General features: G+C 49.7%; 1 protein-coding gene across 1 annotated transcript in view; it reads right to left on the bottom strand.

The window, feature by feature from the left end:
• Positions 1-896: 896 nt before the first annotated feature.
• The window catches only part of LOC105489271 (uncharacterized), a gene marked incomplete at its 3' end in the record, with an annotated part of 41,568 nt that continues 15,900 nt past the window's right edge, over positions 897-26,564 (bottom strand). Inside the window, exons 3-4 of the mRNA XM_071085833.1 lie at positions 1,169-1,313; positions 897-1,071 (exon numbers count right to left, since the gene is read on the bottom strand). Of these exons, the coding sequence (XP_070941934.1) occupies positions 897-1,071; positions 1,169-1,313 (320 nt within the window). The remainder of the gene's footprint in view (positions 1,072-1,168; positions 1,314-26,564) is intronic.

Raw genomic sequence — 26,564 nt, 5'->3', positions numbered from 1 at the left:
AACCTTTGGTCTCCACGTTGTCGATGGACGGGGGCGGGGAGGCGGGGCGTGGGGGAGGCGGGGCGCGGGGAGGCGGGGCGCGGGGGGGCGGGGCGCGGGGGAGGCGGGGCGCGGGGGAGGCGGGGGAGGCGGGGCGTGGGGAGGCGGGGCGCGGGGGGGCGGGGCGTGGGGAGGCGGGGAGTGGGGGAGGCGGGGCGCGGGGGGGCGGGGCGCGGGGGGGCGGGGCGTGGGGGAGGCGGGGTGCGGGGGGCGGGGCGTGGGGGAGGCGGGGCGCGGGGAGGCGGGGCGTGGGGGAGGCGGGGCGCGGGGAGGCGGGGAGTGGGGGAGGCGGGGCGCGGGGAGGCGGGGAGTGGGGGAGGCGGGGCGCGGGGAGGCGGGGAGTGGGGGAGGCGGGGCGCGGGGAGGCGGGGAGTGGGGGAGGCGGGGCGCGGGGAGGCGGGGAGTGGGGGAGGCGGGGCGTGGGGAGGCGGGGAGTGGGGGAGGCGGGGTGCGGGGGGCGGGGCGTGGGGGAGGCGGGGCGCGGGGAGGCGGGGCGCGGGGGAGGCGGGGAGTGGGGGAGGCGGGGCGCGGGGAGGCGGGGAGTGGGGGAGGCGGGGCGCGGGGAGGCGGGGAGTGGGGGAGGCGGGGCGCGGGGAGGCGGGGAGTGGGGGAGGCGGGGCGCGGGGAGGCGGGGAGTGGGGGAGGCGGGGCGCGGGGAGGCGGGGAGTGGGGGAGGCGGGGCGCGGGGAGGCGGGGAGTGGGGGAGGCGGGGCGTGGGGAGGCGGGGAGTGGGGGAGGCGGGGCGTGGGGAGGCGGGGCACGGGGAGGCGGGGCGCGGGGGAGGCGGGGCGCGGGGGAGGCGTGGCGTGGGGAGGCGGGGCGTGGGGAGGCGGGGCGTGGGGAGGCGGGGCGTGGGGAGGCGGGGCGTGGGGGATGCGTGGGGGAGGCGGGGCGTGGGAAGGGAGCTGATCACCTGTGGAAGGTGACAGGTGATGCCCCAAAACCTGCCCAGAGGTCGCGATAGCAGCCAGTTCCACAGACAACGGAGGTGAATGCTGAGAAAATCGGTTTGGAAATGTGGGAATGGACGGTCTGGAAAGATGGAAAGTGAGGTACGGGATTAGGGACTGCTGTTTGCAGAACAAGCCTTAATAAAAATAAAAATAAACACATCCAAGTACAAACTGACGCTGAAAGGGACCAGCCTCCAACAGAGAAAGACGGTTTTCCTGACAGCAGCAGCCGAGGTGGGGATTCCCAGCAAGGGCTGTCGTTCGTCGTTCGGAACCTTCGCCTGCAGTTGGTACCCTTGTGTCCCAAGGGATGAGAAGAGGCTGGGTGGGTTGTGGAAAACGAATCTATTAATTTCCAGTCTTCATCACCCTGAGATCCTATTTAGGACGAGCGCCAGGCCGGTGATGCTGCGTCTCCGAGAGCCTCCTCCTGCTGTTGGGCTGAGGTTCTGGAACCGAAACCAGAGCGCTGTCCGGGCTGAGGCGGGCATCTGGTGAGCAGAGGGACCAGATTAATCTGTGAATCTGCGCCCACATGAGACGCACATGCCAACTGGAACTAATGCCGCTCACGGCCTCGTCACACCGCGGCGTCAGCGTTCTGGGCAGGCCATCCACACGCACACTTGGGCCCTGGCACTGGGTCGGATCCTGGCCATCGGCCACTACACTCTACAAGCGGCTCCTTCAGCGAGGCACAACAATACTTGCTGATTCTGGGCCTCAGTTTCCCCCTTGTGAAAGGCAAGGCCAGCGCCTCAGCCTCACAGAAATAAAAAGTGTTCTAGGAGCAGAGGGAAGCGTGGTTTAAAACCCATGAAAACCACAGCGAGGGCCTGAGATCCCGTCTCCCGACGGCACCACAGCCTCACAGTTCCAGCCGTGGGTCACAGACCTTATTCCAGGCAAGCCGGGAACTCCAGCCAGGTCTGGGTTATTATTTCTTGCTAGCGATTTTTCAGAGAGATTTGTATCCACTGGGAACCATCAGTCATGTAGTCACCATGTGCATGCGTGTTTACTTGCCTGTCTGTGCCTGTATGTCTGTGTGTCCGTGTGTGTCTGTGTGTCCCTGCATGTGTGTGTCCGTGTGTGCATGTGTGTGCGTGTGTGTGCGTCTGCACCTGTGCTCAGTGCCTGCAGTGTGATGAATGGTGACGGTGGGGCTGCGTGTGTGCGTGTGTCTGTGTGTGTCCCTGCATGTGTGTGTCCGTGTGTGCATGTGTGTGCATGTCTGTGTGTGTGTCCCTGCATGTGTGTGTCTGTGTGTGGATGTGTGTGCGTCTGCACCTGTGCTTGGTGTGATGAACGATGGTGGTGGGGCCGTGTGTCCTCCTGCCATTGGCTCTGACAGTTGGAGCCAATCTGGCCAGGCCGGTCCATGCATTCTTTCTTTTAAGGATGCCCTTAGGTAAAGCCTCTGCTAGTGAGTTTTCATGCAAGAAAACGTTGAGTTAAAATCATTTTAGGAAAAAAAAAAAACTTGTTTTGAGTAATGTCCATGCCCTTCAAAACTGAACACAGCATTAAGAAATAGCTGAGTACCCAGAATGGCAGCCTCAGAGTGGTAATAAGGTCAGCTGCAAACCACACAGCCTGGCGCCCCACATGTGCTGGGCGGCCGAGCTGTGCTCCGGGGCCTGCAGGGCCTGGGGGGTGTCGGATGTGGCTTGATGGCTGCAGGGCCTGGTCTGTGGCCAAGAGGCCGTGGCAGGCTGTGCACAGGTGAGTGCTGGGCCCACAGGATATAGCCTGCGAGGCTGGCGAGGTGAGCCAAGACCTCTTATCTCCCATCGGGCCTTCTGTTCCCCTCTCAGGAAGCCCGTCGGTGGCCAGCGAACGTTTAAACCCAAGTGCTGAACAAGAAAAAGTCAAGGGGAAACCTAAGGGCTCCCTAAGATGAGTCTCGAAGCTGGAAAGTCACCCACATTCCCGGGGAGGTTCGGGAGTCTTCATACCCAACCAAAAGCTCTTCCTCAGGTCTGTGCTAAAACATGTTTTTTCCCCTCAGAAAAATAAGGCATGTTCTTACACAAATTTGGAAAGGATGACAAAATAAAAGAAAGAAACTAGAAATCATCCACAGCTCATGTTAGCATTTTTGTGGATTTCCTTCCAATTGTGAGCATGACTCTGTGTGTGTGTGTGTGTGTGTGTGTGTATGTACGCAGGGGGACAGGATAAAGTTGTGTTGAAAACACTAAAGTCAGGCTGCTTGGGTCAGAATCTGGACACCAAACAGTAGAGTTGAGCAAGTAAGTGAACCTCTCCACGTGTGTCATGTAGAGGTGAGGGCTACCCCATGGCTGGTTGTGAAATTCTGCATGACAAGCCTACCCAGGGCTTGCATGGAGGCTTAACAAGTATCAGCTCTTAGTATTATATTGATTGCACGAATAATCATACATGCTGTAGGTACAGCTGTGTGTCAGCCTCTTCACTCAGAGTCACAATGTGCACCCCATGGCACTGCACATTCTTTGAAAATACGACTTTCAAGGGCTGGCGCTTCTGTGATGTGGCTCGGATACCGTCCGGGGGCTGTTCCCTCTTGGTGGAAGCCTGTGGCACTTGTGATGATGGTAACACTGCAGTGAAAGCCTCCCTTGTGAGCCTCTGTGATTGTCTCTGATCATCCCTCAGAATAAGCCCTAGGACAGCAGCAGGATGCAGATGTGGTTAGCATCGGGATTCACACTGCCCCGCCGCATGGCTGAGGTCCACCCACGAGGATCCCCCACCCGTGGCCGCCCTCCTCACCCAGCACTCCAGGCGAGAATGGGATTTCACTGCTGCTCCCATCTGCGGCTTGGGATTGCTGTTGAAGTGGAACATCGAGGGCTCTTCTAAATAAAGTTTCCATGTCTATTTTTGTCCATTTTTATTAATAAGATTGTCAGTCTTTCCTGATTGATATATGAATACTAGTAACTTTAATATATTGTATAAATTTTTTGCAGATTATTACTGCAGTTTTGAAATTTGTTTATGCTGCTTCATGACTTCTTGCCTTTCCTTCGTTCTTCTTTCCTTTTTTATGTTTAGAAAGCTTTTCTCCATCCCCAGGTTAGAAAAGCATTCATTTTCATTTCTTCTAGTTGTTTTATAATTCAATTCAAAATTTTTAACTTTTAATTCATCTGTAATACATTTTGGTGCAGGTCTTAAATTATATAAATTAACTTAAACAACTCTTTTCTGGTTTATTTTGTTGGTGGTGGTGATGGTGATAGTGATAATGATGATGGTGGTGGTGATGGTGGTGGTGGTGGTGATGGCAGTGATGGCTGTGACGGCGCTGGTGGTGGCGGTGGTGATGGTTGTGGTGGTGATGGCAGTGGTGGTGTGGTGATGGTGGTGATGGTGACAGTGGCAGTGGTGGTGGTGATGGTGGTGATGGTGGTGGTGGTGATAGTGATGATGATAATGTGGTGGTGATGGTGGCGGTGGTGGTGGTGATGGTGATGGTGGTGGTGAACTGTGGCCTCACGTCCCCTGGCCCACGTCGGTCAGCCCTGCTGGTAGCTGCCTTCAATCTTGCTGGGCTGTGTGCATCCCGAGCTGGAGGAGACCCACAGCGCCCTCTCCAGTGGGTCCACTTGGGAAGGATCCTGGACAGCACTCCCAGTGACCCCAAGGGAACCACCCGCCCCCCCCAGGCAACACCCTACAGTGCAGCCCAAGGTTCCAGGAGCTTCCTTTCTGCTGGATGGACCTTTGAGCATATTGACCCTTAGCCCCGGGTCATCCCATGGCCCTGGGGATGTAGCAAGAGGCCCAGCAGGCAGAGTGAGTATCTCCTGGAGCCATGTCTCCTGGAGAGCTCCTTAGTGGCTGGCAGAGAAGGATTGAGAAGACATCTTCCCTGGCAGGACCGAGCAGAACACTGGCACACCCAACCTCATCCCTGGGCTGGCGTCCTTGCCCCCGCCATGCCCCCGACTCCAGCCCAGTTTCTCCACGTTGGTGGTCCAAATGCACCATGTGCCTCTCCCTCAAAGTCACTTTCTCAGTGAGCTTCTCCCTGCTGCCCTGCCCCCAGCCACAGACTCCTGGCCAGTTTCTTCCATAGCCCGTGACCCAATGACTCACGTGTGGCTCACTGTCTGTCTCCCTCCCCGTAGGCCCGTGACTCCTGGACAGCGCCTGGATGTGGCCAGCTGGGTTTTGTTCTCCGGCCGCCCAGCTGCGCCCTCCTGGCCTCCAGTGAGAATGAAGTCCATGCAGACAAAGGTCCACCCGGCTCCTGCTCCCTTTTTGTTGCACTAGGGTCCCAGCCAGGGCATCCACACTTGTCCAGTCCCGTTATGAACACCTCAAGCGTCTGTGCTGCTCACTGGGGCCTCACAGTTGGTGCTTCCCCGTTGAGTCAGCGAGCTTTCCTTCCCACAAAGTGAGCTTTCCTTGCCAGATGGTGTCTGGGCACTGCTGCTCTGCCGTGCATGGCGCCAGCGCACATCCCATCCCTGGACGGTCACATTCCTGGATATGCTCTCGGCAGACAAGGCACAGTGACCAGCGCCTGTCTTAACCTGGGAGAGACACCTGAGTGGCAGAGACAAGTTTTACTCCTCCTTGCAAACCCTGGCAAACATCCACAGAGAGTCAAGGCTCCACGGTGCTGTCCCCTGCGCTCCACAACAGGGATGGAGCTACTCATTCAAATCCAAATCCAGCCATTCCTCAGGGCCTCGGGGAATGGGATGAGAATGAAGAAACAGCGGCGGCAACAGTGGTTCCTGACCGCTCCCCGGGAGCAGCCTCTCAACTGCGCCATCACCCACGGGCCCGTCTGTCCCTGCATCACACATCACAACGTTTTCATGTTCTAAAGCACAAGCGGACGTTTCAGTGAGGTCATGGATTTGGTAGTAATGTTTTAGCTTGGAACTGGTAAGAAACGAAGGCAAATTAAATTCGATGCTAGTTTACACTTGCATTTTAAAAGATTTTGAAAATAAGCAGCATATGAAGCTCAAAGAGCTATTATAAACTCCGCAGAAACATCAGAAAAGCCACCTGAAATTCAAAATAAATGAGAACCCGCCACTAAAAGATCTGAAATCCAAATGAACAAAGCACGCAGGCTGCCCCGAGTGAGGCGGCCTCCACACCGACCCTCCGCACCTGCAGAGCCTCTCCGGGTGCCCGGCCAGGCCTCCCAGTGACGAAGTCCCTTTAGGGGAAGGACATTGACCTAGAACACGCCAACATCTACAGGGTATGAAATGGTCTTAATAAAGGGTTACATCTTCTGAAATGCTGCATTTTAAAATCCTGTCTGTCTGTCTTTAGGGTCCATTTCCTTCCTAAGGCACGTTCAGAGCCGGGCCTTGCTGGGCCTCCTGGGCGCGGGCATCTCCCGGTGCAGCTCCGCCCTCCTTCCGCGCTGGAAGCCGCAGCCCGCCTCGGCCCGCGGTGAGTCCGGGGGAAGGCGCGCTCTGTGGCCGCGGCTGTAATTCGAAGGAGCGGTCCCGGGCCCACCCCAGTGAGACACCAGCACCCACATCAGCTCCGACTTCGCGCGCCCGAGACCCCGGCCTCTGGTGCCACCTGCGCCTCGAGCCGCGAGAGGACTTGGGGCCTCGGGGACCTGCGGACCGCCCAGCTCTTGGCTGCGGAGCAGCGCGCACGTGGTGCATCCCACGGTCACCCCGGGCCTGGGCCTGGGCCTGTCGGGGACTCGGGAGGGGCCCCCCAGGTCTCAAGGGGACTCTGCCGAGGCGCAGCCTGGGCCTGGGGCGCTGTGGGCCGACACGAGTGGACGGGAAGGGAAGAGCAACCCCAGCCAGGCCGCCCCGTCTAGGGAGCCTTCCCCCACCCGAGGCCCGCGGCTCCGCGCTCATGGGCGGCGTGCGGGCGTCTCCGGGAAGGACTTCGGCTCCTGCAGGAATTTGTCCCACGCAGAAGAAGGAGGCCCCTGGGAAGCGCCCACGAGCACAGGGAGACGGCGCGGGGCCCTCGAGCCGGTGCGGGGCGCTCCTGCCTCAGCCCAGAGCGGTGCAGCCTCGGGCCCTGCTCTCCGCCTGCGAAAGCTCCGCGGGATCGAATCCGCTGTGAAATGTCACTGGCGCACTCACCATCCGCGGGCAGAAGGAGCCGCTCCCGGGGCCTTTCCACTCCGGGAGGGGACGATGCGCTTGAACTGCTCGCAGGGAGCTTGGCCTGGCGGGTTCCAGGTGGGAGGAGGCGCCGCCCGCTCAGAGGGCCTGGGCAGCTGCGTGGTCCCAGCGCGGGGGTCTGCGCCGGGTGGGGCCCTGGCCACGTGGAAACCCGGAGCTGGCCGTGCCCACTGCAGTAGCGGTGACTCCGGCGGACTTCAGTGAGGACCTGGAAGTGAGATCCTCCCAGGAGACCCCTCCTCAGGGACCCGGGCTCCAATCCCGAATGGGAATAAACCACGTGGACCCCACATCCACGCAGAGCAGCTCGGAGCCGTCGCCCTGGCTCTGAGCAAGCCGAGCCTTTGAAGGCCCTGGACCGAGGCTTCCCTGGAGGTCTCCCGGCCCTGCTGTGCGTCCCGAAGCTCCGGTGCCTGGATGCGGCGGGGCTGGGGCTTGGCTCTACCTAGAGCCCAAAATGGTTTCAATGTTAGTTTTCTATTTAAGATGAGAAAGTTTGGCTCAGTTCTGCTTCCACTTGCTGGCATCTGTGCCTCCGGGAAACCTGCCAACGTCTGGACGGTAAATAAGGGACTTTGACCTAAAAGTTTTTACAAGCTTTAAAGTTCCAGTGACAATACTTGGGTAGTGATATTTCTTGGGAAGTTTGATGCCAAAAAAAAAAAAAAAAAAGCATGTGTTTTGCCTTAAGGAAGTTTGGCCGGCTGCTCCTCAGGGCCTGGGCCCCCAGGGAGGAGAACCCAGCTCTGCCACGCTGGTGTCTGCCGTCCTGACTGTAAACCAAAAATAAACTTCTAAGCCCCTAACCCACTGAATGGACCCCCCTCTCTGTCAAGGGGATTTCAAAGACACCTGAAAAACGAGGTCAGGCCATGTGTGGCTACCTCAAGGTTCATCCCTGCAGCTTCCAAAGCACAGGCTGGCGGGGGAGTGGGGGCCAGAGATGCCTCATTCTACCCTCCCCACTCTGGAATTCAGGCACAACTGACCCGTATGAACTTTAAAACAGAGATCTTAAGGCTGACAAGCAGGCTGTAGGTAGCAATATAAGATACCAAATTCCCACCCGAGTCTAGTATAGCATCATATGACTGAGAGTGGGCCCTTGAAGTTTCCAAATGTTTTACTCCAAAATGTATTTATTTGATATATTTTTTAATGGCCCTGCAAAGCTGTCTCTTGTGGGAGACATTTACATTGTGGAGAGAATCCTCTTCCTTTTCCAGGACTTTTTCTGATGCTGAAGAGATTGGCTGAGAGTCTAGCACCTTCTAAAGGTCTAAAGAGGAAACATTTGCCATTTATTGTCTCTAAGGGTGGCCACCTATGAGACTTCATCTACATAAGAACCTTGGTCTCCAAAACGCCTTCACCAAGACACTCCTTTTTGGTGATTCAATGTCTTTAGATAACAACTTAACTCTTTCAACCAATTGCCAGTGAGAAAACCTTCAAACACGCCTATGTTCTGGAAGCCTCCACTTTGAGTCATCCCACCTTTCCAGACCAAGCGCATGCACACCTCACATGTACTGACTGACGTCTGCCCGTTACTTCTGTCCCCCTAAATGTCTGAAGCCAGCCTGGGCACATGTTCTCAGGACCTCTTGAGACTGTGCCTCGGGTCTTGGCCACTCATATTTGGCTCAGAAGAAACCTCTCTAAATATTTTACAGAGTTTGGCTTTTTTCCCTCAACATGACCCTGCCACCCACCAACTTGAGCTGATGAATAAAAATGGTTTCAGGTGTCTCCCTGCCCTCCTTGCCCCCACAAAGAGAAACACGTTGTCTGAAACAGTGGGAATGTTAAGCTCACTTTCTTTATTCCTGTTTTCAGCCGGAGGTTGGGCCAGTGGTTCCCTGGCAGCCCAAGTCACCCAGGAGACACAGGGACACCCCACAGCCACAACCGTCCCACATGGGAGTCTGAGTGGAAAGTGGGGGACTGGGTTAGTGGCACTTAGAAAAGAGTGACATCTTCTCAAACTAAGTGCCAGATGCCTTTCGTGGGATGAAGGGAGTGCTGTCTACTGTGCTACGGTAGACCACAGAAAGTCCAGAAGGACTACGGTACGCACCAGCACACCGGAACGCTGCTGTGGGTGCCATGCAGGCAGCACAGGGCTCTTTCCTGAGCAGGGTGCCGCGTGTGGCCACAGCAGTGGGCAAAGCTGGGGCAGGGACTCCAGGTGCGGCTGCCTCAAGGGTCCTCCCTGCAGCGTCCGAAGCACAGGCTGCCGTTGTGTTCTGAGCCTGTGCAACGTCAGCCACACTCACTTTGGCTCTGGGATTCCTCCTTCCCATTCAAAAAGGAGGATCAGAACAAAACCCCACACATCCGTATCCTTTTGGCTGCAGAGTATCCGGGCACCTCTGGAGAAATTGGGGGGCCCCATAGAAGAACCCTACATGCCCCAGATGCTCACTGCAACCTCCTCCTGTAACAAGTAGCCACGGTGAAACTTTCCGAATTCCCAAATAAAGAAGCAGGGCAGAGCAAGCCCTTCCCGGAACGGTAGGCTCCTCCGCTGTGTTTAAAATTGTGGTGAAACATAAATAACATAAAATGTGCCATTTTAACCATTTGTAAGGGCACCGTCCATAGGGCTAAGCACATCCACAACGTTCCGTGCAGTCATCACCACTGACCATCTCCAGTACTTTGTCATCCTCCCAACCTGAAGCTCTGTCCCCGCGAAACACTCACTCCCCAGCCCCAGCCCCCGGCACCCCACCTGCTTTCTGTCCCCGCGAAACACTCACTCCCCAGCCCCAGCCCCCGGCACCCCACCTGCTTTCTGTCCCCATGAAACACTCACTCCCCAGCCCCGGCCCCTGGCACCCCACCTGCTTTCTGTCCCCGTGAAACACTCACTCCCCAGCCCTGGCCCCCGGCACCCCACCTGCTTTCTGTCTCTATGGACCTGTGGACTCCAGGGACCTCCTGTGAGTGAGACTCATGCATGACTGTCTTTACTGGGTATGACGTCCCCAAGATTCATCCATGGTGTAGCCTGGGTCAGATTTTCCTTCCTTGTTCAAAGCTGAATAATATTCCACTGTAGGACAGACCACATTGTGTGGGTTCATTCCATCCTGGATAGACACTTAGGTGGTGTCTGCCTTTTGGCTTTTGTGAATAAAGCTGCTGTGAAGATGGGGGTATAGGTACTTCTTCGATATCCTGATTTCAATTATTTGGGGCCTATACTCAACCTTCACTGTATGTTAACATGATTTTATCTTTCTTTAAGCCACTTTTACACATCTATAAAATTTTAACTCGTTTAATTGAGCGATAACTGTTATTACAGCTGACCCTCAAGCAATGCGGGTTTAAACTACACGGGTCCATTTATTAAGCCAGTAGTTTGCACATGGCGAGTCCTCCTGGCTGCAGAGACTTTGTGTGGGGACTGGTCCCATATTCGAGGTTCTGGGACAAGTCCCCCAGGGACATCAAGGGACGACGGTGCCATTTTTCATATTTGCCACCAGCATCATCTCTAACTGGGTTTTCTGCTAATCAACACCCCTTACTGTCAGGAGGAGAGCAGACGGGGCAGTGAGGCCCCAGTGCAGACCTCAGGCAGGCCGGGCTCACCTCAGCCTCCCCCGGCTCCACCCCAGCCTCCCGCGGCCTCCTGGCCTCAGGTTCCAGGCCTCTCACCATGAGGACGATGACAGGCCCAGAACTCCCGTCCAGATTTAAAACTCCTGACTCAGCCGTGACCCTGCAGGGCCTCCAGCCGCACCTGCTCCTCCCAAGCTTGGTCCCGGCCCGGTCAGCGCAGCCCCCTTGCCCTGAGGAGGAACCTGGCCCTCTGGAAGTCTTCTACTGTGTCCTCTGGGGAAACCACGGCGCTTCTCTTACCAAAGCCTGGTTCCTTCTCTCCCTCTCTACCAGGCTGGGTTTTGCCAGCGTTGTCTGTCGGATGCTATGGAGATGGGAAAATGAATTTTATCTTTCATCTTGCACATGCCCTGTCTGAAGATCCAATGTTGCCCTGGTGTGGGGACAGTGAGGGGCAAACTCGAGGAGCCCCTGTGGACACGTGTGTGGCCTCATGCCCCCCGGGGAGGCGCCCCAGACCCCCCGGATGCCAGAACCCACGGGGGCGGGGCCTCGCCTGGAACAGGGCTTCCTTTCTAGATGACTTAGAATACCTCAAACTATGCAATGCGGTGTAAATACTGGTTACACGGTATTTTATTGGTATTTTTTATTGCTGTATTGTGATTTTTCTTCCCCTCTGGGGTTGGTGGAACCCTCAGATGCAAACGGGAATGCGGAGGTGGACGGTGGTTCCACGATTTGGAAATCATGAAAGACCACAGACCCTGCCAGCTTCTTGGTAGAACTTTGGTTTTTATAAGCTCGATAGAAGATCTTATTAGCTTGATGATTCTTTGAGACCAGGTGCTATTCTTATCTAATTTATTTATTCATTTATTTCCTCAACAAATATTTCTTAAATGACTTTTATATTCTCCCTCAAGCATCTTAAGCAGATGCTTAATAATAGGAAATAACACTCCCTTTATACAATAACATTACGCAACGCCATCATTTGTTCTCATAAAGGCAATTAGTGCATGAATTTCCACCCCCACCCTCAAAAAATTGCAACACTGTGTGCAGTGGAGAAATCCTGGGCTGTCAGGTCTCCTCACTCCACACTCTCCCCAAGACAAAGTAGGTAGTTACCACACTAGAAGGTGGCCGGGAGCATGTATGTCTACAGGCAAGCACCTGACCCTCCCGGGGTGAAAATAATTAGGAGAAAGTAGAATATATGAAAAGAAAGTCTGGAGTTAAAGAACCAAAGCTCACAGACCATCTCCCCAGTAACCAGAGAGTTACTTAAATGCTTCGAATGTCACTTCCCTCATCTAGAAAATGGGGGTGAGGCCTCTAACCTCCCAGCACTGCCACTGAAGTCAAACCCTACCCCGGGCATGGGAAGCCTTTGAGGCCTGCGATTTTGGCTGACAGAGGCACAGGTGGAGGCCAGGGCAGCTCGGGGAGCAGGAAGCCCCCCCGACAGGACACGAAGCCCTCCGTGGGGGAACAGGAAGCAGGTGAACTTGCTGTCCCCCTCCCAGCTGGTGCATCCCCAGCAGAAAGAGGCCCCCAAACACCGAGTGACTCAGCCTGACCATCAGGCTTGTTTCCAAAACCTTGATTTCCAGGTTTCAAAATTGTAAGCTAAGCCCCGTCCACGGCCATGTGCCGCCCAAAGACCCCCTCAGCCCCTCAGCCTGGATTCTCCTCCCCATAACGGCAAGCACAGCTCAGGATGGCCAGTTCCATGAAAAGCCCACTTCCTGTTTGCATTATCCGAGGACAAACCTCCCCAGGACTGAGGAGTTCTTCCGCCACGGCTGATCGCACCAATGAATCAAGGGCCTCCTGCTTGGAGACCCGAGGGGAGAGCAGGTGAGGCGGAGTCATCCCCGATCGGGGGGTGGACGATTCCCAGGCAACATGCAGCACAGATCTGCCCGGGGACGGGGCTGTCCCATTCTCGTGGAAGTTGAGGGATTTTTGCTTCATCCTCCCACAGGCATCCTTCCTGCGCTGTTCCAGAGCCCAGAAGCTGGGGCACCCCACAGGCCTTGGCTGTGTCTGCATCTCAACCGACAGTCACTTAAAATGTTTCTCGAATTAATTTTAAATGTAATTTTGCTTTTCAACTTAGGCTCATTCTAAATAAAACGAGTGACATCATGGACTAAGGTGCCTGTTATATTATTCTCTACCGCATTCGAATAAATATAATACGTAAGAAATAAGTAACTAGTGGCTGGGCGCGGTGGCTCACGCCTGTAATCCCAGCACTTTGGGAGGCCGAGGCAGGCGGATCACGAGGTCAGGAGATGGAGATCATCCTGGCTAACACGGTGAAACCCCGTCTCTACTAAAAATACAAAAAATTAGCCAGGCGAGGTGGCGGCGCCTGTAGTCCCAGCTACTCAGGAGGCTGAGGCAGGAGATTGGTGTAAACCCGGGAGGCGGAGTTTGCAGTGAGCTGAGATCCGGCCACTGCACTCCAGCCTGGGCCACAGAGCGAGACTCCGTCTCAAAAAAAAAAAAAAAAGAAATAAATAAGTAACTAGTAAAATAAAGAACGTGTGTGCACATTTTTCCTAAAGAGCCTCTCTTGCACGGACAGGACTAGGCATAGGGTATTTGGGGAAACTGTCTCCTGAGAAGTGAGGGGCGGAGGCAGGTGCCCGGAGGCCTGCAGGTGCCACGGGGCTGAGGCCGGCCTCGTGCGCGGGGTCCTCCCTCCGGCCTCCGGGGGTGCGAGCGCCACCTGCAAGGCGGTGGAGAGACGTCTCCATCTAGTGGCCGCCTGCTTCCATTACACTGGGAAGCAAGCTCCTAATCCTGAGGGTCCCGGGTTTCCTTTTGATGATAAAAACCCTCCGGAATCGCATAGCGGTGACGGCTGCACAACCTTGTACATATACCAAAAAACCCCTGAATTGGACATTTTAAAGGCATGAGTTATATGGTACGCGTTACATCTCCATTTTTAAAAGAACTTTTGTGAAAGATTTCAATATATGAGCAGAAAGACATTGTTCACACCTTCTTACGGTGAAATTAAAGCATCTGAAGCATAGTGAGTGTGTCTTTTTCACTTTGTCCTAGAAACGTGAAGTTGAAAGCATCCAGGGACCACAAGTCTTCGAGATGTAAATTGTTTCATGTGTGCTTTTCTGTAAGCCATAGCTATAGCTGTTACTAAACACCATTCTTCCAGGACTCTTTTATCATATTCTAATAAGTTGTTTCTTTTTAAGGGCACTTCTCCCTAAAAAGTGCTCTCAGGCTGCAATTACACAGATCTGAAACGTGCGGCATCCGCCTTTGCTCTCACTCTGCAGTGGAGCTTGTGGGTGTGGTTAAATTATGATGTTTTATTCTAAGGAGAGGCTGAGAACCATCTGCTTCTTGATGGAAACCATGTGTTATTACAAGACACTACGTCAGGCATTTTAACATGATACACTGCTTGCAATTATACTCACTGAGCAGAACACCAGTGCAGAATTCCTCTAATGTTCTCCTCACACACCAACTCAAGAATCTTCCCCTGCACCTCAAATGGGATTGATCAGTGCAATTATTTTGTAAAGGTCTTTGTCAGTGGATTCAAAATAACCAGAAACAATCATTATTATTATTTAGAATTCAAGTGTAATTTTCCAGCTGAGATGCAGCCTCAGCCATACAGGTGTGGACAGAGTGGAAAATGAGGTTCTTTGTGTCCAGCACGTCTTCGGAGAGGGGAGACCCTGCTACCGGCTCCTCCTCCCCCAAAATATGCATGAATCCGTGCAACCCTAGGCCCGTCACTGTCCCAGTGCACGTTTCATGGCCTCAAACGAGTCTTCCTTGTGTGTAAGCTTCAGGGAGAAAGTGCCTCCATGGGGTGAACGCAGAAGTGTCACCCCAGGAAATACCACCCCAGCAGCAGGAAGGGGGGTCCAGTCTGAGGCCCCAAGGGAGGAGCAGCTGAGCTCTGCTGTAGGGAGCCCAGTCCAGGGATGAGCAAGGCGGGAGGGGAAGGCCGGGGAGCGTCTGGGGAACTCTCTGAAGGCTGCCTTCACTCTCGAGCCTGGCCGAGGCTCAACTGGCCTGACCACGCTGTGATTCACATGGGCCTGCGCACAGCCCTGATTCTTCTTTCCTCACACAGCCGTCGACCCTCAACAGATCTGACCTGCAAAACCGATCTGCACGTCAGCACAGCAGAGCCCTCAAAGACAGGATTATTTAGCCCAAAATGTTACTAGCACTGTAATTGAGAGATCCTGAGACCGACTGACCACGAAGACAGAGGAAGCAGTTAGTAAGGCTGGTGATGAGAGGGCATGAGAGGGCACATCACCACCTCGTGCTAAGGGAATGGTATGAGCAAACATATGCCAATAAAGACGAAATGCAAAAATGCCTAGAAAGACACAAATGGCCAAAATTTACTCAAGAAGAAATGGAAAATCCTAATAGGCCTGCAACAAGTAAAGACATCTTAAAGTCTTCCCAAAAGAAAAGCCCTGTCCCCAGTGGCTTCATTGGTCGATTTTATCAAATATTTAAAGAAGAAAATAATACCAATTCTACACAACTTTGTCAGGAAAACAAAGAGTAAGTAACACTCCCCAATTCATTCCATGAGGCCAGGATCACCCTGACACCAAGGCCAGACTAAACATGACAAGAAAACTTCACACCAATATCTCCCACAAACACAGACACAAAAACCCTCAACAAAATATTAGCAAACCAAATGCAACCGCATACAAAATGGATTATAAACCAGGATCAATTAGAGTGTACCTCAGAAATCCAAGATTGGTTTAATATCTGAAAATCAGTTAATCAATAGATGTGAAAAAATCATTAACAAAATCCAATACCCATTCATGATAAAAACTCACAGCAAACAAGAAATAGAAAGAAGGGAATGTCCTCCATCTTTTAACGGACATGTACCAAAAACCTACAGCTAACATCACAGTTAACCATGAAAGACTGAGGGCTTCCCTCCTAAGATGGTAAACGAGACAACGCTGTCTGTTCTCACAATGTGCTGGAGGAGAAAAATCAACGTTAGAATTCATTAGTTTATTCACTTCCATGTAACGTACGGAGCAGACCTCAGGTGACAACTGGCCACGAACAGCTGGGAGGTGCCAGAAGCTCTCTGGCTGCACCAGACAAAGGGAGGGTTTACATGAAAGCTGGGCCTGAAAACAGGAATCAGAGTCACCCTAAAATAGGTGTTATTTTCTTAATGCCTGACTTGTAACGATAATGTCTCACATTGTGCTGGAGGAGAAGTGGTGAGAACAGCCAGCCTTGATTTGTTCAGCATCTCAGGAGGGAAGGCCTCAGTCTTTCATGATTAACTCCTTTCGAAGGAAGGAAGGAAGGAAGGAAGGAAGGAAGGAAGGAAGGAAGGAAGGAAGGAAGGGAGGGAGGGAGGGAGGGAGGGAGGGAGGGGGGAGGGAGGGGGGAGGGAGGGGGGAGGGAGGGAGGGAGGGAGGGGAGGGAGGGAGGGGAGGGAGGAAGGGAAGGAGATTAAAACCATAAATACTGAAAAGAAGAAATAAAACTATCTATTGGAGATGACCTAATCCTCTATGTAGAAACTCTTAAGAAATTTATAAAAAGAACCCTACTGAACTAATAAACAAGCTTATCAAGATTGTAAGATAAATCATTAAGCAAAAATCAATTATATTTTATACATCAATGAACAACCTGAAAATTAATTAAGAAAACAATTCCATTTACAATGTCATCAAAAAGAATAAAATCATATTAAATATAACAAAAGACATGCAATATTTGTTCACTGAAAGCTACAAAACATCACTGAGTTTTCATCAGCAAAAACTGCAAACATCGTAGAAGAGCAAAACCAATGGAGAGACATCCTGTGCTCTTTGAAAGTTTCAATATTATTTACATGTTGTCTCCAAAAATTGCTATGATTCAATGCAGTCACTATCAAAATATCAGCAAAATATCAGCATGCTTTTGTGGCAATTGACAAACGGAACTATTTATTTACATGGACCTGAAGAATCCAAAACAATTTTGAGAAAGAACAACAAAGTTGGAGAACGGATGCTGCTGGATTTCAGACTTCCTATAAAGCTACAGGGATCAAGATCATCTGGTATCAGCATAAGGATAGACATAAAGATCAATGGACCAGAACTTGAAATTCCAGGATGCTCATGGTCTATAGTGTAAAATGCAGCACTTCAAGGCATCCCTGGAGAGCGATTTCTTTCTGTTAAAGACTCTCTCAAGTCCGGCCCACCCTCGGTTCTATCTTGTACCGTCTGTCCATGGCTCCAATCCCTTCTCTGTTTTGAATCACATTAAGACAGTCATCTGGGGACCTGCTTCTTAGAAACTCTCCAGTGGCTGTAATGGAAACCTGGCAGTGATAAGAAGAGAAGCAAACTAGAAAGTAATTTGTGGCCGGGCGCGGTGGCTCAAGCCTGTAATCCCAGCACTTTGGGAGGCTGAGACGGGCGGATCACGAGGTCAGGAGATCGAGACCATCCTGGCTAACACGGTGAAACCCCATCTCTACTAAAAAATACAAAAAACTAGCCGGGCGAGGTGGCGGGCGCCTGTAGTCCCAGCTACTCGGGAGGCTGAGGCAGGAGAATGGTCTAAACCCGGGAGGCGGAGCTTGCAGTGAGCTGAGATCCGGCCACTGCACCCCAGCCTGGGCGACAGAGCAAGACTCTGTCTCAAAAAAAAAAAAAAAAAAAAAAAAAAAAGAAAGTAATTTGTACATAAATTGCAAGTGAAATTTATAGAGGAAGAATGTTTCCTCTAACACAACATTTTACATTGTGTATTATGAAAATTTTCAAACATATGCGAAAGCACCAACAGTTCTTCCGTCCCGTTGCCCCTCCAGCACCCTCAGTCCCGCCGCCGTCTCCAGCACCCTCAGTCCTCAGTCCCGCCACCCTCTCCAGCACCCTCAGTCCTCAGTCCCACTGCCCCCTCCAGCACCCTCAATCCTCAGTCCTCCTGTCCTCCCATCTCCAGCACCCTTAGTCCTTGGTCCTGCCGCCCCCCCATCTCCAGCACCCTTGGTCCTCGGTCCTGCCGCCCCCTCCAGCACCCTCAGTCCTCAGTCCCACCGCCCCCTCCAGCACTCTTAGTCCTCAGTCCCGCCACCCCCTCCAGCACCCTCAGTCCTCAGTTCTACCGCCCCCTCCAGCACTCTCAGTCCTCAGTCCCGCCGCCCCCTCCAGCACCCTCAGTCCTCAGTCCCGCCACCCCCTCCAGCACCCTCAGTCCTCAGTTCTACTGTCCTCCCGTCTCCAGCACCCTTGGTCCTTGGTCCCGCCACCCCCTCCAGCACCCTCAGTGCAGCACATCTTATCTCAGTCATACCCACTAGTCCCTAAACCAGGTTACTTTGAAATAAATCTCAGGTATCATACTATTTCATCTCCAGATATTTCAGCATATATCTCTAAATGATAAGAGTCTTCTTTAAGTAATATTCAAATTAGTCATCAGTTTTATGATTTGGAATTATTTTTAAATCAACAGAAGAAATCCTCCCTTAAGTTGCAGGGACAATCCTCATTCAGCATAGCAAGCCTGGAGGTCTCCATTAAAAGGCTTTTTAAGACTCATCTGATGATTTAAAGTCAAATGAGTCCTATGCTTATTTTCCCAAAATATGTACTTTTTCCAGCTGCAAAGAATACATTGTAATATGCAATAGCAAACAGCCTATTGCTGTATGGCCAGAACGAACGTGTTAGGAAAATAAATGTTGGAATACATTGGCTTATTCACTTCCACGTAAAGCACGGAGTAGACCTCAGGCGACTGTGCCACAGAAGGGTAGGGAAGGTGCCAGAAGCTCTCTGGCTGCGCCAAAGGAAATTTTTAAATGAAAGTTGGGCTGGGAAACGCGAATCAGAGTTACCCTAAAATATGTTTTCTTTTCTTAACGCCAGACTCGTCATAACCATTTCATAAATTAAACCCGAACTGTATGGGAAGGCTCAAACAGCAAAACATTCAATGCCATCTCTCCCTGCTATAAATAAAAACACACCTGGTGAAAACTCTAGGACAAAACGGGGTCCTTCTAACTCGGAGTCGCTAGAGTCACCCCCACAATCAAATGCACCCTGGAAGCTTTCGGCAGTGTGAGCACTGGGCTCAGCAGCGGGGCCTCTGTTCCCGCCCACGCGGGGATTAGAACGCGGCACGTTCTACCCGCGGCCCCAGCAGCCCCGCAGGGCGCACCAGCTGCGCTCACGGCCACGGAATCACCGATGCCGTCCTCACCCCCCCGGAGCGGCCTTCTCCGAGACAGCACGCGGACCGTCTACGCTTTCCCGGTTCTTTTTCCTTCCAAAGTCCACGCGTGCGCTACCACCTCCTTTAACTCACAGAAACAGAAAAGCAAAACAAGACGAAAACGGTAGCACGCTCCCTTCGGCCTAAGGGCAGCGCATGTGTTTCCATTATTCCCCCGTTTCACTGAGAGGAACGCGCCATCCAGACAACCCGGGAGCGGTCAAGAGTCCGGGAGTAGCCCACTGAGCTGCAGCGGCCCCACACTCACCTGCAGAGCGGATGTAACTGGCCTGTGTGTTCGGATGCACGGTGCAAACTGTTCTGACGCGAATCCGCCGTGGAATAGCATCTTCCATGCAGGTGCATTTTTGCTCATAGACACCTTGTCTTAGGAGCTCTCTCCCCACAGTGGTAAGAATCTGACCGTCGAGGCATCGCCTTCTCCCCGTCACATCAGCAAGGCCCTTCCACTCACGGGGACTTTCCCGATTCTGCTCTTTTTCTCTGCCCCATTTATTGAAATAAAAGCAACCGCGAGCACGTGCCCCCTCCAGAACGCATGCTCTGTCTCAAAAACCAGCCCAAAAGGAAGAGGAGGAGGAAGAGGAGAAGGAGGGGGAGGAAGAAACTGGTTTTCCCTGTTGGTCTATTTTATGCAGTTAAAAACAAACAGAAGAAAAATCAGAGGGGATTTCTACTTCTGACAATAAGGGAGGCCAGACACTCGGAAGGGTCCTCACCAACAAAACCATCGGATCTTGCCTGACACTTGGTTTTCCTGCCAGTATTGGCTTGAATGAAGTAAGGGACTTCTTCAAGGCTCCCTCCTGACCTGAATTCAGAGGAGGGAAATCCCATAATAAAATAGAAAAGGTGAGGTTGCCCTGAGAGGACTTGCCACATCAGAGCCATCTAAAGGTTGTCTGGGCCAGGAGGTGAGCTGGGGCTCCAGGCCCAGCAGAGGAGGCAAATGTGCTCCCCACTGAGGTCGCCAGCTTGAGACAGTGGTAAAGACCACCAGGTTCTCACAGAGTGACATCAGCCAAACCTGAGCTCACGGCCAAACAGCAGCAAACACACGCCGAGGAACACGTCCATGAGCAAAAGTCAGCACAACCCAAACAGACTCAGACCCACAGAGGCATCAAAATTAGTGGTTAGATCTGAAGAAGTTGTCCAGAATGCATAACAGAAAAACAGGGAGGCAAAAAATATTAGAAAGATTAAGAGGGAGAGATTATAGCAGAAGGTCTAACGGATATCTATTTATAGTTCCAGGAAATGAGACGAAAAAGGAAGAGGAAAAAAATGATTGATTAAAGAGATGATACTTGAAAATCTGCAAGAATTGATGAGAGTCATGAATACACAATATATTCCAAATAGAGTAAATAGAGTAAATAAAAGGAAACCTACCTTAGACACACTGAGAGAAAGTGTCAGAACACTGAGTCCGGGTGCAGTGGCTTATGCCTGTAATCCCAGCACTTTGGGAGGCCGAGGTGGGTGGACCACCTGAGGTCAGGTTTGAGATCAGCCTGGCCACCACGGTGAAACCCCACCTCTGCTAAAAATACAAAAATTAACTGGGTGTGGTGGTGGGCGCCTGTAATCCCAGCTACTTGGGAGGCTGAGGCGGGAGGCCAAGGTTGCAGCGAGCCGACATCACTCCATTGCACTCCAGTCTGGGTGACAAGAGTGAAACTCCATCTCAAAAAAAAAATTCACAACACCGAACACAAACAGAAGACAGATCGCCAATGAAGCCAACAATAAGACTAACAGGTTTTCTTTTCTTTTTTATTTTTGTTTTGGTTTTTTTCAAGACAGTCTTGCTCTGTCACCCAGGTTGGAGTCCAGTGGCACAGTCTTGGCTCACTGCAACTTCCACCTCACAGGTTCAAGCCATTCTCATGCCTTGGCCTCCTGAGTAGCTAGGATTACAGGAGTGTGCTATTATGCCTGGCTAATTTTTGTATTTTTGGTAGAGACAGGATTTCACCATGTTGGCCAGGCTGGTCTTGAACTCCTGACCTCACGTGACCCACCCTCCTCGGCCTCCCAGTGTTGGGATTACAGGCATGAGCCACCGCGCCATGCCCAGATTTTTAACAGCAAAAATAGAAACTGGAATCCAGTGGAATCATGTCTTCTAAAAACAGACTGTCATTCTACTGCTGTCTACCCAAACCATCTTTCCATGAGAGCAAATAAAACATTCTCAAAGAAACAAAACTGAGAGTTAAACTCCAACAAAACTCTCCTAAAGGAGTTCTAAAGCATGTGCTCTAAGCAGGTGGAAACTCATCCCATAAGGGCATGACTGACTTATGCATAGCATATCGTGTGGCGTGTAGTGTGTATTATGTAGTGTGTATTATATAGCGTGTATTATGTAGTGTGTATTATGTAGCGTGTATTACATAGCGTGTATTATGGAGCATGTATCATGTAGCGTGTATCATGTAGCTTGTATTATGTAGCGTGTATCATATAGCGTGTATCATGTGGTGTGTATATGTAGTGTGTATCATGTAGCGTGTATCATATAGCATGTATTATGTAGTGTATTATGTAGTGTGTATCATGTGGTACGTATTATGTAGTGTGTATCATGTAGCATGTATTGTGTAGTATTACATAGTGTGTATTATGTAGCATGTATTATGTAGTGTGTATCATGTGGTGTGTATTGTGTAGTGTGTATCATGTGGTGTGTATTATGTAGCATGTATTGTGTAGCATGTATTATGTAGCTTGTATTATGTGGTGTGTATTATGTAGTGTGCATTATGTAGCATGTATTATGTAGCATGTATTACATATAGATTACATATTACATAACTATTTAGATGTCTATTAGATATACATTGTTTTAACAGAACCAGTTCGTCTACATTGAGATAAATCTTTTTCCTTATAAATTATTCGTTACTTAAAAAAAAGGAAGTTATAAAATATCAGAAGAAATGACAAATTGTTAAATATATGTTAAATCTAAACAAACATTGTCTACGAGATAATAACCACAATATCTAACTTGGGAGTTATAAAAATTATAGAGCTAAAATATTGATCAATGATAGTTTGAAAGTCTGGAGAAGAGTGATTTAAGATTTATGTTGTTGAGAAGGAAACTCAAGTATTAATCTTAAATTTATTATATTTGAAATGCAAAGTAAAATTTCAATGGTGATCACTAAAAGAACAATGGAGTGAACAAAAATTTAAAAAACAGACAAAAAAGCAGATCTCCATAGATTCCCAAAGGAAAAATATGTGATAAAGGAGAAAAAATACACACACACATATATATAGAGAGACAGGAACGACACACACACACACACACACACACACACACACAGAGAGAGAGACACAAAGAGGGAGAGAGGGAGGGAAGACACACACATGCAAGCAAAGCTGATAAAACTGCAGGCGAAACTGTCAAATGTACTTTCAAAGTGAGAGATTTTGACGCATCTCTTTAGACTATTGCTTTTTCAATTAGAAAAAAGTAAACATATAGTAAATGTGAATAATACATTCAACAAGCTTAATGTATTAGATAGATATAGAATGCTGAACCAAATCAGAAAATAATACACATTCCTTTGAAGCAAATATTAAGCAAATACTGGGCTTTATGCTAACTGCATTAGATTTCAAAATAATAGTATCATACATTTTATGTTATCTAACCATAGTGCAATTAATTTAGAAATCAACAATACAGGCCAGGCGCGGTGGCTCACGCCTGTAATCCCAGCACTTTGGGAGGCCAAGACAGGAGGATCACGAGGTCAGGAGATGGAGACCATCCTGGCGAACACGGTGAAACCCTGTCTCTACTAAAAATACAAAACGATTAGCCGGGCGTGGTGGCGGCGCCTGTAGTCCCAGCTACTCGGGAGGCTGAGGCAGGAGAATGGCGTGAACCTGAGAGGCAGAGCTTGCAGTGAGCCGAGATAGCGCCACTGCACTCCAGCCTGGGCGACAGAGTGAGACTCTGTCTCAAAATTAAAAAAAGAAAAAAGAAATTGACAATACAAAGATAAAGAAATTTCCTATACATTCGGAAATTTTAAGATGTACTTCTAACTAACTCCTTCATCAAAGAAAAAGATTGCGATAGAAATAAAGCCATACTTGACTGACTATTTTAAAACTTGTGAGAGGAAGGAAAAGTGGAATCTAGTAGGGCATTTATAGCTCTGAGGTTTGATTCAAATGAACACAGGCTTAAAATTAATGACCTAAACATCCAATTTAAGATGATGAAAAAGAACAATAATGAATCAAAAGAAATTGGCAAATTCCTAGAAAATATAATTTCCAAAAGTGAAACATCTCATTTTGAGATGAGATAGGTCTGAACAGACCTATAACTCTGAAAGAAATCTAATCAGTAGATTAAAATTTTCCCACAAACACATACCAAGACAAGAAAGGTTTAAGGTTATATCAAACATTAAAAAAGGTCATCCCACACTTATAAAAATGTTTTCAAAAATGGAATTAGAGACAGAAAAGAGGAAAGCTTCCCAACTCATTCTATGAGCCCAATATACCTTTGATTTCAAATTCAGCAAGGATAACACAAGAGAGGAACACAGACGTTTCTCACTTGTAAACATGGCCATAAAAAGATTAAGTCAAATATTAGCTAACTAAAAATCTACTTATGGAATTTGTTTTATCCCAGAAATGCATAACTGAATCTGGTTTTTGAAATAGAATAATGTATACATTATACATATGCAAATATATGTATTTCCCTATCTTAACAAAATGAAAGAGAAAAACCATATGATCATCTCAACAGAGGCAGACAACCATTCGATTCTATTCTAAAATAGTCATAAAAATCTTTTAGGAGACTAGGGATGAACTGAAGTTTCTTTAACCTGAGAAAAGGCATGCCAGAAAAACCCTTAGCATAAACCTTTCCTGATGGAGAAATGTCGGAAACCCTCCCTTTACCGCCTGGAATAAGACAAAGAAACCCACTATAACCGATTCTGTTAATCACCGCACTATGGGTTAACTACCACAGCAATGCAAGAAAAGAAATAAAAACTACAAAACTTGGAAGAGAAGCATAAAACAGTCATCATTTATAAATGATATTTTTTTACAGTGGAAACTGCAAATAATCTACTGATATACTATTAGAAATAAAAGATCTTAGTAAGGTGAGTGCGTGGTGACAGTTCATGAAAATCCACAGAAGTTCTGTAAACCAGCAAAAATCAGCCGGAAAATGGCAGTTTTAAAAAAGCTATCGTGTACAATAGGAACAGAAAATAAAGTAACTAGTAATACACACGAAACAAAAAAGAGCAAGTGCTATATGGAGAAAATCATAAAATCTCATTGGAGGACTTTGAAATGAACCTAAGCAAGTGAAATGGTAAACCGAGTTGACAGACGGGAAAATTCAAATCCCAGAACTGCCAGCTCTCCTCAAACTGCCCGAGATTCCACGCGGCTCTGTTAAGGCCCTAACAGGTTTTATCCATAAACTTGACACATTAATTCTACAAGTTATGAAACAACAAATACCAAGAACAGCCGCAAAACTTCTGAAGAAACTTGTAAAGAATCGTGGGGCCCTGGTCCTCCTAGATGTCATGACTTAGGAGCTCTAGCAATTCCGACAGTGCCGTAGAAGCCCGAATAGAAAATCTGGCCTGGCCGGGTGCGTGGCTCACGCCTGTAATCCCAGCACTGTGGGAGGCTGAGGCAGGTGGATCACTTGAGGTCAGACGTTCGAGACCAGCCTGACCAACATGGTGAAACCCCGTCTCTACCAAAAAATACAAAAAAATTAACCAGGCTTGGTGGCACGTGACTGCAATCCCAGCTACTCAGGAGGCTGAGGCCTGAGAGTTGCTTGAATGAGCGAGGCAAGGGTTGCAGTGAGCTGAGATCACACCACTGCACTCCAGCCTGGGCAACAAAGTAAGACCCCCGTCTCAAAAAAAAAAAAAAAAAAAGGAGACTGGTATATATCAGAGATGACATCACAGATCAATGAGAACAGAAGTTTTTCAATATATAGGGCTGGGATGATTGGCTATTCATATGGAAAATGAATTGGATTCCTGCCTTACATCATATACCAAACATCCATTTCTCATTAAGTAAATGGTTAGCCATGAAGGGCAAATTTCATACATTTTAAAAGTATTAAAGAAAGATATCTTTAAAATCCTCATGTTAGGGAAGGCATTCTCTGTTCATCAAAATATCTCATAAAGAAAATGAAAAAGACAAACCCAAAATTGATAGACTACATTAGTTACATATAAACAATAAAATAGTTTCCTTCAGAAACCACAGGGAACTACTACAAATCAGTAATAAAAAGACAAACACCCCCACAGAAAAAGGAGCAACAAACGTGAACAGGCATTTCACAGGAAAGAAAACTCAAGGGGCAGATAAAAAATAGAAAAATAAACTAAACCATATGGTCATTAGGAGACTGCCAATCAGAACTACAAGTTTTCATTTTAACACAGATTTTTACCTGGCCTGGCAGAGACCAAGTTGCATAACACAGACTTGTTGAGGATGTGGATGGAAAAAGTAACTCTTTTGTTGCTGGTGGGATTATAAATTAAAATAACCATTTCAAAAAATTGGTTGTCACTTCATTCATCTGAACATTTGCACACTCTATGATTCTGCAGTCCCCTCCACACGCACACCCTCCTCCACACGCACACCCTCCGGTGGCTTTAACTCAGGTGCACCAAGAATCATGCAGAATGTTCACTGCAGTACTTCCCATGAAAGCAACTAAATGTCCATGTATAAAGACTCAGGAACACATTATGTTACACCAAATGTCTACGTATAAAGAGAGCATGAACACATTCTGTTACAGCCGCATAATAGGATATTACACAGCAATCACAACCAACCAACCACAGCCAAACAAAAGCATATGGGTGAGACGCGGATGCACAATGATTAGTGCAACAGCCATCACTGAAGAATATATATGACGCTATTTTTATAAACCTCAGAAACAAGCCAAACTAAACAATATCTGTATGTATGTATATGTATGTATATATGTGTGTATGTATATGTATGTGTATATGTGTGTGTGTGTATGTACATATATATTATTCTTTCCTGTAGAAAAGGAACATGATCAATACCAGGGTGAGGTTGGTGGATCCTCTGGTGGGGAAGCAAAGGGCACAGTGGGATGGGGAGCTCTCCAGCGGTCGTTGTGATGTTGGTGACACCCTGGATTTCAGGTGAGCTGATGGGCTCATTGTAGGGGTAGTCTTCATAGCTCATCTGATACATTACACACAGTCTGCTCTGTACTGTACGGGGACCCGGAAGCTGGAAACCCTGGAGGAAAGTGGCCACGCTTGGCACCTGGCCAGGCCTGAGGACCCAGGGCTTTGAAAGAAGCTAGGCCAGGGAGACTGTGAGGGATGGCAGGATGGAGATAGGGGCCAAGGAAACAGAGGCGGGGGTCAGAGAACACGGGGGTTCCACACTGCTCCTTGAAAGGTCTGAGTCCATGAGGCCCTTGTGATACTCAGAG

This window comes from Macaca nemestrina, chromosome 19 (genome assembly GCF_043159975.1).
Source record: "Macaca nemestrina isolate mMacNem1 chromosome 19, mMacNem.hap1, whole genome shotgun sequence".
Classification (NCBI taxonomy): Eukaryota; Metazoa; Chordata; class Mammalia; order Primates; family Cercopithecidae; genus Macaca; species Macaca nemestrina.
This window is presented reverse-complemented; position numbering and strand designations above follow the sequence as displayed.